Source organism: Carassius gibelio, chromosome A6 (genome assembly GCF_023724105.1).
Source record: "Carassius gibelio isolate Cgi1373 ecotype wild population from Czech Republic chromosome A6, carGib1.2-hapl.c, whole genome shotgun sequence".
NCBI classification, from domain to species: Eukaryota; Metazoa; Chordata; class Actinopteri; order Cypriniformes; family Cyprinidae; genus Carassius; species Carassius gibelio.
Window position 1 is genome coordinate 20,239,930 of NC_068376.1, and position 21,613 is coordinate 20,261,542.

Below are 21,613 nucleotides of genomic sequence, written 5' to 3' on the forward strand. Positions count from 1 at the left end.
AAATATATCTCTCTAACATCTTTGGGGATTTTATCAATAGCGGTAATTAGATAATATTTTGATATAGAGGGTGTTATTGTGCTGATATCTTATCTCTAATTGTGCTAACAGTTGGTTCCTGATATCTTTGATATTCTTCATCTTCTGTGTGGTAAGTTCACAGCAATAATAGAAATGTAATTTCATATAGTTGAGATTGTTCCCAGCCAAACAATAAAATAAATGTTGAAAAATCAAAATAAAATTCATAAAATTGAGCACTGCCTTGGGGTTTAAAAAGTGTTTTGCTTCATACTTTGATGAAAGGGAGTCAATAAAAAAATAAAAAATAAAAAGCATGAGAGAAAAATGTCCTGATCCTTGGTTTCAACAGAGTATAGATAACAATCAGGGCAACTACAACAACAAATCAAATACATCCAGCATTTGCCTCCCTTTCTCTCTGGTGTCAGTGTGCAGCTCAATGGTTCATAGCATCTTTGTAATGTGATTGGGTTCACCATTGAATCATAAATTGTAATGAAATACAGGTTTGTCTGTAATCCATCAGCTCTGCCATAGCATTTTCTAATCTAAACATTTTGTGTCTAACTGTGATTCACTCTTTCTTCAAGACAATCCATGTTTTTTTTCTTTCCACCCACTCTATCTAACTCCTGGTCCCACCCTGTGGTGAAAAAACAGATCTTATGAATTCCAATGACAAAACAGACTGCAACCAGTCCTGCTCTGCACTCAAACACACAGGTAACACATATAACTCCTTAAAAAACTGTGAGCCAGACAAACAATTGAGCAAGACAAATACATTATCAATGGCCAAGGAGCTATCACGAGTCTGGCTGTACTCCCCAAATGGAAGTTAATAAACCTTTAAGGATATGTAAAAATAAATTAATAAATAAATTATTTCTCTCCTGCTACTTCCATAATTCACAGCACCATCCGTTGCAGTACAGAAAACAACTCGTAAAACCAGTCAATCCCTCAGGAAGAGCAACATAAACACTCTCACTCTGCCTGGCATTCTGACTTGCTGTGGTCTAAGAGCTACTGGTCTTTCTGTTTGCCCAAGCAGATGAGGTCTAGGGCTGTCACTTTTAGTTCGAAAATCGATTGCACAATCAATCGGACCAACCAAAAAAGTTTCGAAAATGAAAATAGGGAATCGATTTTAACCAAATATGTACACTATTCATTTTAAAATAATTAAACAATTAAAAAATATAGATGGAACAAAACTCACAAACAAGCAGAAAAAGAAAATAAAGAATTCCCAAAGTGCAGTATGCCTTGCGAAAGCTAGACAGAAAATACCAGCAATATTATGCGCCAGACCCCCGAATGATTTCAATGTTAAGTCAATGTAAAGACGCGTTCACATATATTTACATTCATATATGTTTATTTTTGCCCCAATCATCAGTTCTTCCAACTAAGTTCCTCCTTAAACAATACATATGCTTTTAAATCTATTACTCAGACCTTCTTCCTATTATAGCACAACCAATTGCTTTTACATGCGTTGTCTCAAAAAATAACAGTAAATTACAATCCAAAAAAGACACTGTGAAATATAGATTTAACATGGTTTTTAGGAAATGTGTGTTTCTGACATCAAAACCCTCAACCTCTAATAGTCACTCCTTTCAAGAAAAAGGGTGAGGGAAAAAAAGGGCAATTTATTTTCCAGAGGGCGGAAAATGGTCACATAAAACTAAATTACAAATATTTTTGGCACAAGAACCTTGAAAAACGTTATACAAGGACCTCAAGGGGAAAACTAAAATAACAAAACGTCTTCATGATACTACCTGCTTCATTTTTCTACTCAGCAGAAATGAAAACTGTACAATCGCAGCACGTCCTCTACAGTGTAAGATGACCGGGAACAATCAAAACTGCCATGGAGCTGAAAATTAAACCTTTTTGGAAGGAACTAAAACCAAGGCAAAGGACATTTGAAAAAAAGATGGAACTTATGCAAGCAAATATGGCTTCAGTCAGTTCAACTACTTTCAACTCTCTTTTTTCACTTATCCATTTTATTTATTTATTTTTACCCTGATGGCTTGAACGATCCTTAATCATCTCTAGCAGACCTGAGTACATAATCCTCTAATCCTCAATCTAATCCTCTCTGCTTCAACTTCCCAACAAGATGTGATTTATCGACGTATGCGTGTCCATGCTTAGCGTGTAATGCCTACTGTACATGTGCACACAACCATAAACACAATGTCCCATTAGTCAGATTGTAGCTTGTGTGCTGATGTCTTCCAGATGTGCTGAAGGTATCCAGGGTCTGCTGAATGAAAGAATGGATGTTTGTGAACTAACTCCATGGGAACGACAGGACGATGTTCTCATACACTGGGGCTATGCCAGGGTGCTGGCTCACCTAGCTAGCTGGGGTGGCCTTGAGAAGACATTCAAAAAAACCTGACACTAGCATTAACAGGGATGAGTGAGAAACAGTGAACTCAAACTGTCCTTCAAAGTGGCAATGTTTTTCACAGCTCAACTGTACTGTACAACATTTACTATTGTTAAGAGGCTTTGGGTCAATATCTTTTTTTTTTTTCTGAAGTGCATTTGTCTAAAGTGCCCCTATTATGCAATTTTGTCTTTTATGTAGTGTATAATGTAGCTGTATGTGAATGCAAACGATCTGCAAACGTTGTAAAGCTGAGAGTGCAGGATAAATAAAGTTATTTTCTCCTAAATGAAAGAAACTACTCTGAACATCAAAAACGAGTCATTAGTAATTCATATTCCACTTCTGTGATGGCTACGTATCACAGGTGAACACATTTGCATAAAATCCCCCCAAGGTTTATGTTGGCTGGCCGCAAAACAACTTGACCCTGCCCTCAAACACTGTAGTAGCTTGTTCATGTGGTTAACATGTCAATAAGAAACGGTCCTATGCTGTGAAAGTAAATTTGTTTTATCTTCACTTCTGAAAGATGAGGCTGCAAAGAATCAGATGGTTAAAATTCATTTTTTCCACTGTACCATAGCAGTACATCTTTTTTTGTTCCTGTCATTTTACTGACAACTTATTCTGCTTGCTCACTCAGTACCCTGTTTATTTAGACCAGCTGTCTCCACTGAATCACAAATACATTTTCTATCAAGCATTAAAATACAGAACGATTGCAATGGGTACATCATTTCTGACACTTTCTGTACGCCAGGGTTCCTCAATAGGTGGCCCATGTGAAGGTAATTTAATGGCAAAAAGATTTGCATACGGAGGGTAAGATTTGTGGAAGTGTACATAAGACTGTAAGTATAAATTACATGCATGTACAAGAGTAACTTTGTAAAGGTGTAAATCACGTTTCAAGCTTAAAGGGGGGGGGGGGTGAAATGCTCGTTTTCACTCAATATCCTGTTAATCTTGAGTACCTATAGAGTAGTACTGCATCCGTCATAACTCCAAAAAGTCTTTAGTTTTATTATATTCATAAGAGAAAGATAGTCTGTACCGATTTTCCCCGGAAAAACACGACCGACTGGAGGCGTGACGTGTGAGCGGAGCTAAAGAATCACGAAACTGGGCCTTGTTTGTAAAACAAGCATCTTCGAAATGCAGGGAACAAACAAAAACACTTGCACAACTCCGTTGATGCTCTGTAAAAATAAACTCCGTCCACTGGTCCCTTAATGCTGTTTTTTCTTTGGTAATCTGTGCAGGGTTGTCTTGCCCTGGCAACCAAAAACACACTCCTTTTGTGACATTTCGCGACGCTCTCGCTCTGATCAGTGATGGTCTGTGCTCAGCCTCTCAGTGCTCTGCTATACGGGAGCACGCGCTCTTCCGGCAAGACCCGCCCTAGGACCCATATAAAGGAAATTCCGCTCCATCTAACGTCACACAGAGCCATACTCGAAAAAAACTTTCCGAAACTTGTGACAAACCGGAAGGAATATTTTTGGAACAGAAATACTCCTTCAAACGTACAACTTAATTTTTGAAACTTTGTCCATGTTTAGCATGGGAATCCAACTCTTTAAAGGGGGGGGTGAAATGCTCGTTTTCACTCAATATCCTGTTAATCTTGAGTACCTATAGAGTAGTACTGCATCCTTCATAACTCCAAAAAGTCTTTATTTTTATTATATTTACAAGAGAAAGATAGTCTGTACCGATTTTTCCCGGAAAAACACGAGCGGCTGGAGGCGTGACGTGTGGGCGGAGCTAAAGAATCACGAGCGCCAGTAGGCTTTTGAGTTGAGAGCATGAGGAAGCTGTGACACAGATCCAGAGGCTGAAATTTAACAAGAGCAGCATCAGCACAGGCGGTATGCTATGTGGTATGTACTGAAACTGTATATATTTGCTTAGCGGTTTTGGAAAATGACTAAGTTCCACTTTATGTAGTCTTTTTTTTTTTTTTTTTTTTTTTTAAACTGTACATGTGGAAAGTGCAGTTTGATGGCAACATCGCATGTTGTTTACTTGATGTGCTTACGCGCTGATAGCTAAGTTAACAACACAGAGATATTTGAAGCAGTTTTACTCACCGCCTGCGGTTCCAACAAACTATCGTGACCCTTTTCCGTTGGGACTGCATTATCCTTAAGAAATAAACGATGTGCAATCCGAAATGCAGGGAACAAACAAAAACACTTGCACAACTCTGTTGATGCTCTGTAAAAATAAACTCCATCCACTGGTCCCTTAATGCTGTTTCTCTTTTGGTAATCTGTGCAGGGTTGTCTTGCCCTGGCAACCAAAAACACACTTCTTTTGTGACTTTTCGCGACGCTCTCGCTCTGATCAGGCTGTGCTCAGCCTCTCTCTGCTCTGCTATACGGGAGCGCGCGCTCTTCCGGCAGAAGAGCGCGCACTTAGGACCCATATAAGGAAATTCCGCTCCATCTAACGTCACACAGAGCCATACTCGAAAAAAACTTTCCGAAACTTGTGACAAACCGGAAGAGGTTTTTTTGGAACAAAAATACTCCTTCAAACGTACAACTTAATTTTTGAAACTTTGTCCATGTTTAGCATGGGAATCCAACTCTTTAACAGTGTAAAAAACTCAGTATGCATGAAATAGCATTTCACCCCCCCTTTAACAGTGTAAAAAAACTCAGTATGCATGAAATAGCATTTCACCCCTCCTTTAAGAAAAAATTATTTGCAGCATTTTACGGTTACTCATAAGCGCAATTCAAGTTTTGTGAAACTGCAGCTTCATGCTAAAACAAAATAAACATGATCTGCATTTTTTCTGACTTCCATTTTTCTGCGCATACACTTATGGCACACTGCTTTCATTAAAGATGGTCAAAAGCACTGCAAGCCTGTGAACAGTAATTTGCAAGCGAAAACAACTTTTTAAAGAACTGGAAAATCGATTGACTGCAAAGAAACCAACGTGTATGTGTAAAAAAAAAACTGTTGCAAATGTCTAAATGATTTGTTGTGCATGTGTAGCAAAAAGTTCCCGAAATAAACCGATATGTACAGTTACGACTTTCTTTTTTCTGTGCTTACAATTTTGGCACGATTCTCTCACTAACTGAGTTTTGCAAGTGTGAGGGCGGGTCCACCACCTTCTTGTAGCCAATCAAATGAGCCTTTCGCAGACCCTCCATTTACTCGTATCCGATTGGTTCAATAAACACATCATATGGCAAAACATTCATCTTCTGGATCATTCTCGCTATATATATATATATATATATATATATATATATATATATATATATATATATATATATATATATATATATATATATATATATATATATATATATATATATATATATATATATATAGTGTTGTGACTGTTCGTGTTTGTGTCCACCCTTAGTAGTTGTTATTAGAAAAATGGAATGTATACAGTATATGTATTATTAGTGCTCTTTCATTGTGTTCAGTATATTCCAATAAAAAAAAGAAAAAAAAAGAAAGCAACATTAACTTACATCGTGTCTACACTGATGGTTAGTGACACATGATGTAGCCCAGCAGTTCTCAATTCCAGTGCACATATTTTGCATGTCTCGCTTAGTAAACACAACCGATTCAGATGACCAACTCAAGCTGTCAATGAACTGTGTTCCGATCATTATGATCCCTACATCGTGTTCATTGCTTCCTACTCCCTGAGCAGGGGTTTACCTCACTTCGGAACATGGACTGGAATTGGGAACCGTTGATGTATCCTATTGTAGTAATGTTGTCTCTGGTATTCTAGTCTGTTCCCATTTTCACTTCACTTTAACTTCACTTCCTGAGGCTATGCTAATGAAAAAATATGCTGTGTGCTTTGAAAGGAAATTCATTTTATAATTAAAATAGTTAAATTCAACGCAGCTCTAGAATTAATTTTTTTGGTATATTTGACGTTTGCATTCTATATGTTGTTTCTCAAACAAATTTGCTCTAAATTCATTTGCGGAATATAACTGGTTGTCAAAGAAAGCTAACTGCACAAAAATCCGTCAACCATGACTACTTCGCCCACGGCTTCACCTCTGAACTGTGAAAGAACTTTCATCAGAGCTTAAATTGACAGGCACATGAGTAATGTTGCAGCAGTTCTTCTCCCGGGTTATGTAATTGTGTTACACGGTGTAAGGCCTGGTTCACACGGGACGATTTTAAAATTGTCGGCAGATTTTCCAAACCTGAGAGACCCCACACACGGCGATAAAAAATCACGGGTCTAACAGTTTTGGTCGCTCCGTGTGTGGTGTGCAGCCACACGGCAATATCAACACATCACACACGAACCGATTTGACTCCCGAGCATTCCCAGGTCAGACGGGAAATCTCGCAAAATCCCTCGAGATCAAACGTGACTTTAGAGTAAACAATCATGGCGGACAAAGAGGATGCAGTGGCCATTTTTTGTGCTTTGTTTTTAACGGGGAAAAAAACATAAGAAAAATAAGAAAAGGCGATGGTCAAAGAGGTGGAGACGACGCGAGCATGGACTATACTTGCTATATCATGATATGGAGATAAGTTGTTGTTTTATCTCATAGAAATGTTGTTACGTACTACACAGATTAATAACCGTTGAAATAAACGTTCATATATTAGTTTCCATGTACTCTGGTGGACTGCAGTTGTGGATGTAGTTATGCCCATCGACTTTATTTGTATTTGTTATATTATATACGCCGGCTGTTTTGATTTTGTTTCCCGGTACTATCACTGCCTCGTCACCTCGCTTTCTGATTGGCTACACGCCACAGTCCACAGGCTGCGTGATTGTTTGTCCTCGGGGGACACCACACACGAGAAGAAATCGGGCAAAATAAATCCAACATGTTGGATATCCCCGATTTGAGATCGGAGCGGTCCCGACATTCTTCCGAGCAGAGGAGATTAGTCTTAACACACCACACACGGCAGGAATATTTGATCAGATTATTTTACGATAATCGGAGCATCCTAAGATTGTCGGAAGGGCTGAATCGGGGCTAAAATCGGCCCAATTATCCTGCCGTGTGAACCAGCCTTAACATGACTCTGCCAGTTCTCCAGTTGAACCCCACCACCCTGTAACTTTCAAAGCCAAGACAAACCAATAGTGCTGTGTGCAATGTAGAAGTGAGAAGACAGACAATGAGCCAAGACCTGAATGTGAACTATAAGGCTGAATATCAAGTTTGATACTTTTTAGGTAACGACTGAACTCCCTCGATACCATGAAGTATTGAAAACGTTCTTATTGTTCTGTACCGAATTTTGAAACCTAAAGGACTATTCTTGTCAACGAAGTGAGCGAATAAGCATGCAGCATGCTTGATGTGCTTAAATGAAGTGCTGGTGATTGGCTCTGGTGAGGCAGCAAGAAAAAAACAGTAGTTTACACCAGTCACGCCCCCAGAGAAGTAATTTCTACATGAGCCTGTAGTGCGTAATTGTCCAAACCACCATAGACGTAAGGCTACTTACACTGGTGCGTTTTCATTTTAAAATGAAAACTGTTCTCGTCTATACTGGCATTTCCACGGTGTTTCAGAAAAGAGCCCACACTACATCACTAAAAACGCATGTTACTGACCATTCCTGCACACAGTAGCATCATGCTACATAAGACAATTTATAAGATTTATACTAAGCTTTTACTCAAGACTCACTTTAAACCACAATTGACAAATAATTTCCGATGACAATCTAATGTGTGTTTGGCCATGTAATGTTACTTAAATATGCTATTTGTAGCCTTTTATATCAAGCTAATCGCTATACCTGCTTAGCATTTCTCATGTAAACAGTCATGTATTGTTCAAATATCATATACAGTCAATTAATTTTATGTTTATTAACTTTATATATTTCATCCGTAGAAATGTTTTCCTGGGTTTCTTCTGTACTAGTGTTGTCAAAAGACCCAGTACTTCGGTACCAAATCGGTACTACTTAAAAATGAAAATGTTACGGTACCAGGTTTTTCTAAGTACCGGTGGAACGGAGTACCCAGTCAACCTGGTTTTTGATGCGCTATCTGAAGTGTGCACTGATGCGCTCTCTTTAAAGCACTGAGATGTGGCGACAAAAAAAACAAGGAAACACACCGTACTAACAAAACACTTTAAAGAGAGACACCCATTCATGTAGATAATTTTCATTGTGTATACCATTTATTGATTTTTTTTTTTTTTTGTGGCGGTCCACCACAATATCAAAACTGAAAGCCACAAACAGATTTTCCAAAAGGCTTTAACTTTGTTGAATAAACATGAGCACTGCACGTGTCAAAGTAGAAACCCTGTGTGGGTGTTTTTATATCACATGTTTGATATCTTCCAACTGGATGGAATCATAGTCTAAAGCATAAAATTAGGAGTCTGTGACCATCATACACCACGCAATTTTCTATGGAATCTTATCAACTCAATTCCACAAACTGGCTCTGACTTTATAGTGTCAACTTCTCCAGACTGTAAAACAGCATAAAATCGGTGCAAAAATCCTGTAGTGTATTCCAGTCTTTATTCAAAACAAAAACCATCCTTATCATCGCACCAGTGCATTGTAACACAGGCCAAGTTTCTTTGGACCAGTTCTCTACGAAGATGTCTTGAATGATGGGAGTTTATGGTACCTTTACTGATTATTACATAAATGTGTGTTTGTCTCAGAAGAACTTCACAAAACAACCAAACAAAATGGATGATGTTTAAGGGGGTTTTCTTGCCATACTGTATAAAAGTGCACAGATGGTGTACATCTGTTTCAGCTGTTAAAAATTATTTTAATCCTTTAAAGTAACCATACTTGACAAGTTATATGGCTTGAGCAAGTTTTAAATGATCATAATGGTAGATTTTTCAAGGATTTATCTTATTTTATCTTCAGAATAAAATATATTTGCATTTCCCTATAAATTCTTGTGTGTTAAATTAAAACTGCTTACTGTTTCCGAGAAAAAGGATTACACTTCTGAGACCGTCCTGACAGATGATGAGATGAAAGATGACAATAATGATTGAAAATGATGCATCAAGAGACAAGTCAGATTTAGAACGGAATCATTCCAAATAAACTTGACATGCCCAAGCAACAAGCCAAAGGTTTATTGCACACATGCATGTCTTTAAGATCTGATTAAAGGAGAAGATTACATAGAAACAAATGCAAGCTGTCTCTGTAGGGCCGAGATCTGAGGTAATACCATGCACAGGCGGTGAGGGAATCTGCTGACATGTTTTTTTAAGCATTTTTAAGGAACTTTAGGAACATTAGGTGCTGCCAGTTCTATAGTTAACTATGGCCGCGTTCACACAGCAACAGAATACGGTTGTCATTCCTGTATTTGAACAGTTAATATGGTTACATACACACACAGTATGGATATGTACAGGCAACAGAAATGGACAAGTAGTCATCTGTAACATCATAGAGTGAAAGAGAGAGCCATTCTGCTGCACAAATGCGTGTCTACCGTTTTTTTTTTATTGGTGGCCTTTTGCAAATATCGGTATCGGCCAATAAGTTTATCTGCTTGGCCAAAATGTTCGAGGTGGGACGTTTATTTTGACGGTGCTGAGAGTGGCTCTCAGCGCCTGATTGAACACACAGTGCTCACATTCTTCCTCTAGTTCGCTGTCGTCATTTACAGTTCTGTCTAATACAGATAAAAGTCGGTTTAATACTCAGATAGAACAGTTAAACAAAGCAATTGATGTATACAAAATATATTTTAGCAATTGCTTTTATATTATTAGTATTAGGCAAACATTATAATTAGGGCTGGACAAGTTAACGCATTATTATCGCGTTAATAGTACAGGAAAACAACCAGTTTTTAATTATACAGCTAGCTTGAAGGATCAGTTTCACACCAATCAAAACACTTAGCACAGAGAATCACTCCCAACATGTGATGAGACTCCACAAGCTCAACACAGGTCATTACCAGAGGGAAAAAAGCCTTTGGTGGCTCACTCCCCACTGTTTGTGACAGCAACGCCCTTTCACTGCGCTAATCAAGGGAAAGTTCACAGGTCTGAGCCATAAGCACAGCATTACTGTCTACAATGACTAATGGATTCATTATAGTGGTATCTAGAAACAAGAGAACTCTACCATCACTGGACAATGTTCCAAGAATTAAGTTAGTTTGTTAGGGCAACAGCATTTGGAATTGAAGAGAAGAATAGAATTTCTAGGAGCTCAATCTGCCTTGATCAGTACTTGACCTTCTCTCTCATCTTGTTAATTTGCTATGTAAAGTTTGAAATGTCATTTAACAGTAAAAGTGTCAGTGTGGTTGTCTAGGCCACTGTTAATCGCATAAATCCAAGCAAACAATTCAAACAGACAACTGAAATGTTTCCATTTATATTCTAATGTTGTAATTTCGTTGTTTTCCAAGGGACTGGATTTTTAAAGTGCTAAATTAGACAACTGACAGCTGCGAAGATAATGTCTCCCTCTGAAGGATTTTGCTACACATGAATAAGAATCTGACAATAGCGGAGGAGTCTTTTTTCTTTAACCTTAAATGGTCTGTGTGTGTGATCATCAGAAGCTCCTTTCACACTGCACATCAGAGCAGCAATATTTCCGGAACATTGCTGGGTCGCCTTCTGTGTGAAAGCAACCATGTCCCAGGATTGATTACCGAATTGAACCCGGGTCAGGGACCTAGTAACATTGCGGGGTTCGACCCGGGACGAGCGCTGTGTGAACAAAAGCCAGATCCAATTCCGTGTCCAAGTGATGACGCGCGTTATCGCACGACTCTTTTACTGGCTGTTTTGAAGGAAGATCAACGTTCGCGACGAAAACACATGTGCAAACTGCAATGAAGCAGAGATCAGTTAGTTCCTCACTTTCCGTGCTGACGCCGAGATCGTTTGCTTGCTTCAGTGAAAGTATAACGTGCCTAGCGTTGTCGACTCGTACATTACACGTCATGCGCTGATGTCACGTGTCGTTACAGGATCTTCAAGGGTTGTGTGTGAAAGCACGCACATATCCCGGGTCATCACTGGCAGTGTGAAAGTGCAAAATCTAGTGACCAGGGAACAATTGCAGGAACACTTTACCCCTGTATTTGCCGGAATGACAGTGTGAAAGGGGCTAGAGGATCATCAAAGGAATCAGAAATGAGATGGCTTTGCAGCTCTGCCAGCTGAACCCCAGTAAACCTCACTTTTCTACACAATTTTAAATGGTGTTCTTGTATTCAAAATTAAGCTTGGTCCACTACTGCACACGTGCCACAATATTAATACGGGGCCAGTTGTATCAATACTCGTATCGTCAAATCTCTGTGACGATACATCTTCGTATAGATGTATCGAACACAGCACTAGTAAAACCATGTTACAGACTTTTCCTTAAGATCCTAAAGAATCATATCAATTTGTGGTAAATGGGCATCTAATGAACCCTTTAAGACATACCCTCATGACAACAAGTAACTGAATACTTTTCAGTCAACACAGACAAAGTGTTGCTGTGGTTTTGTAAAGTGACACTTTACAAGCACTGGTGTAAACTACTGAAATTTAAGTAACAAGACAACACCACGCAGCTGTGTGAATTGTCACTTTCCGGTGTTGTCCAACAGGAAAGCAAAGAGCAACTACTGATTGTCCTGTACAACTACCTTGTTTCCTTTTGACAAGGAAAAATTCTACTTACTCAATTGCTCTTTGCCCTTGTCACACTCACAACAAATATACTGAACCACTCCCCTCTCTAGTGACTGATAAAAAAGCCAGAATGCTTTCCACTGCATTCAAACGGCTGTTTTTCGGACATATTCTTCTAGTACACACACAGGCTCCCGCTTGTAGCATTCCTTCCACCCTGACCTACCTCATGATACAGTTCCATTCTCCAGTAATCCAAGCCCTGCACATTGATATGTCCTCAGTTCAGCCTGTCAGCAACCACCAACATCATCTCACAATCAGAGAGCACCATTATGAACAAAAACAATGCATGTTTCACTGTTTTCTATTCATTTACCATGTTGCGGCTGGTGTGTTTAATAAGTTCCAGTTTATTGATCATATTCAACAATATGGTCTGTGGTACTGAAGCTGTGCCATAAAATTTCAGGGCTCATAAATGGATCCGTAATTTCTTGTCATTTATGACCGCATAGTGCAGTGACATGTACATCATAAAACCTGCCATTCGCCACTGATTTCATGTCTAATTTGCACATCTGAGAAAGGACTGAGAGAGGAAACAACATCTGATACACAGGAAATAAATAAATAAAATAAAAATCACAGAAAAGTAATTTGATCCTCATGTGAAGAGCTTATTTACCTCCCCTTTGTAGGCACACTCAGTCTACCACTGCCGTGCAGCAGACACAACTCCATGACAACTAGAGATTAAATCAGTCAGTCATTTACTATTGAAAGTAGTACAGAAGCTGTGTATAATCATGCATTCATTATTCATTCAACCATGGTGAAGACGAGTTTAACTTCTTCACAAAATGTTATTTTATTAGAGTGCACAAGCATATTGATGGCCTCAAAATTAATGGAGCCTAAAGACCATAAAACACCAATTTCATGGAGTCTTTAAATGATCCAATTCATTTGAGCAGAGACCAACAAACACCTCTAAAATAAAAGCTGAGCACAGCAGAGTGAGATGAACTGAAACACCACTGCTGTGTGACTAACTGCATGCAGCGGAGGGACAATGATCTTACTTTCTTCTGGGAGTCAGCATCTTCCTGCATTACCCAGCCCCATGTGCATCTCAAATAAAATCTCAAAAGTTCTTCCTATAAGGATAACAATTTAACAATACTTATAAAATCAATGCTAGCAGTTTTTGGCCATGTCACTTTTTTTTCTTCTAGTAAATACACGATGAATGAGTTTACACTGAACACAAACATGATTTGTTTGTCAAATGAAATATTTAGGACTGAATGCAGTGTCATTTATATGTCAAGTGATAAAATGGGATCTATTTGTTCGGTGCAGTCAATATCTGATGCAGCTTCACTGGTTTCCATAGCAATACTGAGACTCATAATTACCCTGAGAAGTGTGGAATCAGAGTGGGGAGAAAACTCAAAAGACAAACACTCTTGATCGGATGGCCGTGACCTGCTAAATAATAGTTCTGCATAATGAGTTGAGTAGTGACAACATCTTTTCCTTTTGCTTCACTGTGGCTCTAAATGAAGCCCTTCACTTACTCATTAAGTACACAGAAGCAATTCCCAAGTTACCGATTCACCCTATCATAAAGGCTAAGAGTTAAATGATAATCTAAATGCTCTCTAATGACCTAAGACAGAAGTATTCAAGACTATGCAGGGCTCCTAACTATTTTTCCTAGGAGCACTGTAGCCCCTGATTGCAAATGTTTATGCACACAAGCAGAACATTTTTGGGCACACCTTAAATCAGCCTGCAATGCAAAATTGGTTACATAGTTTCCCCATTTTAACTGTATTACGGACTAAAGTTTTGATAATTTATAGACTCAGGGGTAGAGGTTGACTGATTTATCAGTTTTGCCGGTTAATCGGCACCGATAGTTGATTGCTGGAACAATCGTTTATCTGCAAAAATCCATTCCAATAGTTTTTCCGCGTTCTGTCCGTTGCTGGAGCGGCTGATAGTTTCCCAGGTCGTGTCCGTTGCTGGAGCGGCTGATGCCGTGTTCACACCAAACGCAAATAGAGCATCAAATCCGCATCTGTCGTGTCTAGTTTGCTGCTTGAACATTTTGAGATCATTCGCACATAAAATTTGCTTCATTTACGCATGAAATTAACTTCACAACTAGGGATGCACCGGTTGACCGGCCATAAATCCGAACTGGCCGGTTTTTGGACTTTTTTCGGCCGATTTTTCCCGGAAGTGTGCCCGCATGCACATACTACATTGTAATCATTTGCTATGTCATTTGTATGGAAGTATTTTGAAATCTGTGCGCAGAACGCAGTTAGCCGCTCAGCACTGGAAGTGCAGAACTACACGTCTGAGGCACAGATAGCAGGAAGCGATCAGCAGTTGGTGTACTGGCACACAAATAAGAGTCCCTTTCATACAGTGCTAGTGTACTGTATGATCTGTCCGCGCCCTGCACCAAGTAGACCGTGAAGAGATGTTCAGCTAAACTTCTCACGTGTTGGATGAGAAACTAAACGGAGTTAAAGCTGCGGTAGGTAACTTTTGACGCTCTATCGGTTAATAAACAGAACTGCTCTTGTCTTGCGGAAGAACATCGTAGCCGGAACTACTTCTCTCTGTTTATGTCTATGAAGAATCACGAAGCAATCTAAAATAGTCCGAATATAAACACTTATTATAGGTGCACCCTAGTGATTCAGGACAAGTTAAAAACACAGTTTGGAAAATGGATTCATGGTGTACTCGCTTATTATATACATTTTTCTACATTTTGAACACAAACAAAGTTACGGACCGCATCTCTGATTGGTTATTTTTTACCGGGAGCGGATGACTTTCTGCAAATGGCAATAGGAGCACTGGGAGGAGCCAGAGGAGCTTGATTTTTTCACAGATTATCTGTCTCATATTCTACTGTCAGGACATAATGACAGGTTTAACAAATATGTAAAAAATATATTTTTACAAAAGTTACCTACTGCAGCTTTAACTGTGACAAAACTGAAATGCTTTTTTTTTTTTTTTTTGTAAATTAGAACTTGCATACATGTTTGAAAAGCCAGAAGTTAACGTAAGGATGATTATTTTTATTTTACCTTAAAATTACACCTGCTGTAGCACACTGAAAACAAGTGTTTCATTCATCCAGTCTCACTGGTAAAGACCTTTTTTAATTTAAAACCAAATTTAAAAACTAAAATGCTGAATGCTGATTAAGAAACATCTTACTGAATGTGTGTTGATTGTGGTGTTTGGACTGTAGAACTATGCAGTTATTTCACATGGTTAAGGTTAATCTTTTAATTTAAGGCCAGTTCTATGTAGTTTCAACCCAATTCAAAAACAAAAGCTAAATACTGATGTATGTACCATCTATGTTTGTATTGAATGTAGGCTTCTTACTGTGCAGTTACTTCCATTATTTCAGATGGTTGCGGTTAACTCGGGCAGCAGACGCGAATTCGCGTCAAACACAAATGCACATCAAATCATTCGCGCCAGACGCTCTATTCGCATTTGGTGTGAACGCAGCATGAGAATGCTCTGTTTTCATTATACAGTGCGAGAGCAGCCTCTAGTGACGAAAATCACTGACAGCACGTGCTGTTTGTTTAGACATTTGACGCTGAACAGAGCGAAAAACTTCTGACAAAAAATACTGCCTCGCCTCAGAGCGCCATTCACATAGTTTAACATTAAATTACATTATATTCGCCCCGAATCGTTGTCGCAGAATCCATTCATAAAAACGGAATTCACAGTTTAGAGCGCGTGAAGCTCGCGGTGATTTCAGCGTCTGACATCTCACTAAATGAGGACGAAAACACATTAACAACATCTCCAGAACTGCTCTGAGAGTCACTTCATGAACATCTGACAGTTTGATTTGAGCAAAAGCATCATATCACAGGCACAGAATTGTAAAGCTATTCATTCATTTTGCAACCCGTCAAAATAAAAGTCCGGTTTTGAAGTCTATTGTTCAGTAGAATGTACATTTACTACTACGACTAAAATTAAACAAACATAATTTAAGGAATAATCACACAATATTTATTCCATGTTTTAATTTTAATAGTAAATCCCCCTTGTTTGCAAAAAAAGTTAGCTTAATTTTAAAAGAAAAAGCTTAAAATTAAAAGGCAAATAAAATTAATGTTTCCTGCCTTGATTTGATAACAATAAAAATGTAAATACACACAGAATTTTTGAGGGGGAAAATCATCAGGCTTCATTAAGAAGAAAAAAATAAATTAAGTTGTTTTATGCATTCAAATAATTAGACATGCTAAAACAGAATTTGGTAATTTTTCTTAAACTTTTTTGAAAATGTGTAAGTTTCATGATTTTATTTAATAATTTTATTTAATTAGACTTACTTTATGATTAATAAACTTTAATTTGACTATATAAAAGGAGTTTGCCGTTTGATGTTTCTCATATGCAACAGAAATGGCAGCGCTTATGAGTTGGGCAACCCGGTGGTCACGCCAGTTCAATAGCTTATAAAACTTTGTTGCACCGGCAGAAAAAATGGTTGAAGTATAGAGCCCTGCTATGTCATCTGAGGGCAGTATGCATAGCTTCAAATGATGAGCAGACTGCTTAAAAACACTGAACTAATTGGTGGACATATCTGGCACATCCTCTATTTATGCTGATACGACAGCAAGTAGACAAAAAGCTGTCAACAACAATATAAAAAGGGTCACAGTACAACACTAGCTTTTTTTTGGCCCTCATTTCAGTGAAAGTATTAAGCTTACATGCAAAAAGGGAATTAGTCTTCAGTAACATCAACAACATGTTGTAACCCATTTCCATTATCTAACTGGTTAGTTAATCTCTCAAATGATCAAAAATAAGTATGTAAGTAAATTCAAGGATGAAAAGCTGATTTGGGTTGGGAGTTGCTTATATAACTGTTTTTTTGCACCAATCCAAGCCAGCTGTGGAAACCAAAAATGGTTATTCTATGACATAATTGCCCAAAAATAATAATAATAATAATAATAATAATAATAATAATAAATATATATATTAAATTATTTTTTATTATTAAAGAAAATACATATACACATGTTTACTATATACATCATGTCTTGAAAGTTACAGCCTAAACCACTCGCACTTTTAAACAAAAAGTCATGCAACATTGCTTGTTTAAAAAAAAAAAAAAAAAGAATTTTACTTTTACAGAAATTGCAAAAAAAAAAAAAAAGAAAAGAAAAAGACTCTGCAGTCTGAGTCAGCCTGCCAACTGGGTCAGGTTAGAAAGAAACCTGATCACTCACCTGAACAGCACCACTTGATGATCTATCTCATCAATTTAATAAAACTGAATAACATTAACTGAATCATAACAGTCACAAGAAAGTTAAGTTGACTTCCTCAAGTTATTTCAATGTGACTGGGGTGGCAAAAAAGTACCACAAGGTTTTTTTTTTCCTCACTGGTTCCCCAAATTAGGAAATTTGTCCTTGTTTCAAAAAGCAGTAATCTCATTTTATTTCCTTCCAACGTCACTCGTCACATTGCCCTCACCTGATGAATGGTAACACAAGACTCACATTGTCAAAAAAAGGAGACAATAAAACTCTTGCAAAACAAACATAAAGTGGGTAATAAAATTACTAAACGTGAACAAAGCTAATAATACCCAATACAAAAACACACAAAACCCTGTGTGCACTCTTGATGTCCTGGGGTGTGTATTTTTTTCAGTCTGGATTATAATTTAATGCAAATAAAACAAACCAGTCTTACAAAATGTGATCAAAATAAAGAACGTAGGGAGTACTAAACACAAACAAGCAAAAAAAAAAAAAGCCTTATTGCTTTAGATGTCTCTGCCTTCACATTATAATTTGATAAGGATCTTTGCAAGAAATGCTCAATGTCATAATGTGCTTGATCTATAAGCACTGATTTATTATACATGGGCTGCATCCATGCACTGCGCTCGTTCTGCAGTATCAAGTTCTGTATTTATATTGTGTGATGTTTACCTTGCATATTAATATAAACATGCAAAGTATCAGTGTTAAAACGGATCAACTTTCCAGTGAAAGACCACTCACTCACCTCGTCTTTTCCTTCAGTGCTGCTCTCCTGCTGCTCAGAGGTGCAGAGTTTCCTATTGTTTTTGCTCTCAGTTCTCTTCATTCTGATAGATGGGGGTTGAGTTATACTCTACAACAGTAATATATCGGTTTTAGAATCCGGTGGTCAGTGCATTTAGATGGTGAAACAAGCTTTGCTCTGATACATGGTGATCAACCCTCTCCTCAACTTCGTTAAACAAGCACACAGGCAGAATCATTTGTGAGCGCCGGTTCGACACTGTGGCTTTTGTGTTGTTCTCTCGAACTTAAGTTACAACTCGAGTTACCATGACAGCCGGTCAGTTATCAGTCTGTTTTGACTTTAGTTTTACACGAACTGTGTGGTTTTAGCGCGGCAAATCAACCGGCGGAACTCGCTAGCTCGCTAGCTGTTTGCTGATAAAGTTTGACAACATCCGCAAAGTACAATGTGTAAAATACTCGCCGGGCTCGTAACTGTCAATGTGAGATTATAAGGACAGGTCACCATTACGCTGAATAGCGCTGCGTTTCCAACGTGTTTGCCGCAGTTTCAAGTCAGCCAGCGGATTTTCTCTTCTCTGTAAACTAATACTTTAGCTTTGCGGAGTTTTCTCAGCCATAACAAAAACAAAAACGCGATTTTCTTCATCCAGTCAACCGCCTGACTGACGAGATACTTCGCCGCGGCGTCACAACACAGCGCGAGCTCAACTGTCCATCATGTCTCGTGAGTCAGGTCTCAAACGCAAACGCGAGCTGTTCTTTGACACAGATCATCATGCGGGGGCAAAGCTCCGCTTTTCTCCTCCAATCTCACTCTTCTTCAAACGTCAACCCGGCCGGTGAGGGGAAACCTCTCGGTGGCGAAAATAACTACTAATCAGAGCCGGTCCATGTCGTTGGTTTTCTTTTGGGAGGAAATCTAACTAATTTCCTTAAGCCTGGATCAAGAGAATGACCGTTGGTACGAGCCTAATGTGCTGTGAGTTCAGTCTGTATGAGCAAAGTCGGTATGTCTTGCATATTCACTGGAGGGCTGTTCTGGAAACGTTGTTTCCTCCAATGGTTAGAAGGGGCAATTAAAAAGAGCCGTTTTGGTTGAACTTTGCCTTTGCTGCCATCTGCAGACGAAAGTAATGTTTACAACAATTACTGTATTTTCCTTCTGCACAATCATTGTAGGTTGAACGATGGAACAGTACAAGATAAACAAATGAACTGAGATATACTGAGAACAAAAGAAGGCTCAGTAAATCAAAAGGTCTTCATTCTTGAATTCTCATTATTTCTTTTTTAATTAAATGATACCCACTGACAAATTCTTCATCTTTGGTATTGAATGTGGTTGTGAAATGAGATGACGAGGAAGGATTTGCAAGTTAATGTAGGGAGCACTGAATTCGGAATTGTTGAACAGATTAAGCATCCATTTTTTAAGCCATAAAATATATATGTTTTTGGTTTATGTCAGAAAAGTTATGTAGGAGGGCATAGCATGAAAAAAATAGCATGAAGGATACAATACATTTGGAATAGCATGTAGCAAAATAGTCTATACATTTTGGTGGATATTACTTTAAAGTGTAGTTTCGTAAAATGTATTAATTGCCATCAAGTAATGTAGCATAAAAAGAAATAGCATTAAAAATGAACTCTCAGAAACATATTCAAGATATTACACAGAATTTATGTTTTTTTTAAAGAGATCAAGACAACAAAGATAAATAATCAGAGAAACTTTGCGAACTGAAAGTTTACTTGTTAAATACAATACAGATTTTAATTTAAAACCTTTGAATCTTTAAGTATGGAGTTCTAAAAATTGTTTATTTTACTTTAAACAATCTAACTGAAACAGTATGTAAATTAATATTAAAAGTGAGGGAAAACAATTTGAATTTGAATTCACTACTGTAGTATAATATCTGTATGGAGTGGACAATAATCAGACAAAAAAACAACAGGAAACTAAATTTATATTTTATAAAAAAAAAAAAGTAAGAGAAAATAACCAGAATCACCTTTAAACATGAAGAATATGGTAGAACTTTATTAGTGATGACGCTTTTAACTTATTTAATATTAATGGCTTGACAATGCAAATGTGCATTTTCAGAGAAATATTTCTTCTCAGGATAATACTGATTAATGACAATAGTGCCCATTAAAGAGAAAAGGGATACAACTGTGAGGATAGTCCTCAGTGCTTTAATAATAATGGGATATGTGGGCAGGAGGGACAGGTCATAATGCAATGCTATCCTGAGCCGCATTATCACAATCACAGAAGACTGTGTAATGTCATGGCAAAAGAGTAGTGATGTCCAAGCAGTCAGAGAGGGAACCACACTGTTGGCTAAATTGAGCCAGTCAGGTTTTGCTGGACTCCCGACAGGCAAGGCAAAACCCCAGCGTACCCCACTAACAAAAGAAAACAATAGATGCTTCATATGCAACTTGAGCAAATTCAACTTTAGGAAGGTATAATGTGACCGCCATAAGTAGAGGAGCGGATACAAAAGGTATGAGACCAGATAATCCGATATAGGGGGCAGGCTTTGGAGCTTTCTTCAGGTCTCTCATGTCATAACAAACCAAATCAAGTTCTCTTGGTGGACTCTCATCCTGAGGACGTTTCTTCAGTCTATGTGCAGACCAGTGAAATGACTGGGCTCCCAGAACAGAACCAGCAACATGTCTTGGGGGTGTTGAAGAGAGAGTGGGCCGCTGCTGGACACCTGCAGGAGGCCACTTCACTGTCTACCCTGTTTTTAGGGAGGAAAGAAAACAATTATTGAGAATTCCCATAAACAAGGGGAAATGCATCACGTGTTAGGGGTGTATTGCCATTAGGTAACAGATAGTATTGTTATTTATAAGGGGGAAAACGGTCTAATAAAATAGAAACTGCAAGAAAAACCTGATGGGTTAAACGTTTTCACTCACCCCAAAGTTACGAAGAATGTTAAGTTCGATTATACTTGTCAACATTTTACCTAAGTTACAATTCAAATCATTAAAAAAAAACTTTAACCGTTCGTTTGAGGACAGTCGCTGCACTGCTGTCTAAATCAGATCCGTTTAAAGTTAAGCCGCTGAACTGAATTAAATTACACTGAATTTTATAAAGCTAACATGCTAACTGTGCACCCAGCACAAGCAGTGCTTATCTGTTACAAACAGATTCGAAAAAAATTAAGAAAACATACCTTGATGTCATATCATAATGTCGAAAAAAAAACAGGAGCTCTTATTAGTAAGCAGCGGTAAGCAGAAGGTCATTACATTTGGCAATGTGAAGCCAGACACATCATAACATGAAAACGTCCCGAAAGTTTTTACAAAAGTCCTACGGAAGTGTCCAGGGTCATGTATTTAAAACCAAATTATATGCAATTTAGCATACTGTAATTACT

At 38.1% G+C, this 21,613-nt stretch overlaps 1 protein-coding gene and 1 pseudogene across 4 annotated transcripts in view; both read right to left on the reverse strand.

The window, feature by feature from the left end:
- Window positions 1–19,337, reverse strand: part of LOC128015647 (microtubule-associated serine/threonine-protein kinase 2) — a 120,216-nt gene extending 100,879 nt beyond the window's left edge. For 2 of the 4 annotated variants that reach the window (XM_052599678.1, XM_052599676.1), the window contains exon 1: window positions 18,196–19,335. In XM_052599678.1, coding sequence (XP_052455638.1) covers window positions 18,196–18,276 — 81 coding nt within the window. In that variant the 5' untranslated portion in view covers window positions 18,277–19,335. Of the gene's footprint in view, window positions 1–18,195 lie in introns of all 4 variants that reach the window. The other 2 variants (XM_052599677.1, XM_052599679.1) reach the window with 2 other exon arrangements.
- Window positions 19,338–20,219: 882 nt separating this feature from the next.
- LOC128015148 (transmembrane protein 69-like) lies at window positions 20,220–21,569 on the reverse strand (annotated as a pseudogene).
- Between the last annotated feature and the right edge of the window lie 44 nt (window positions 21,570–21,613).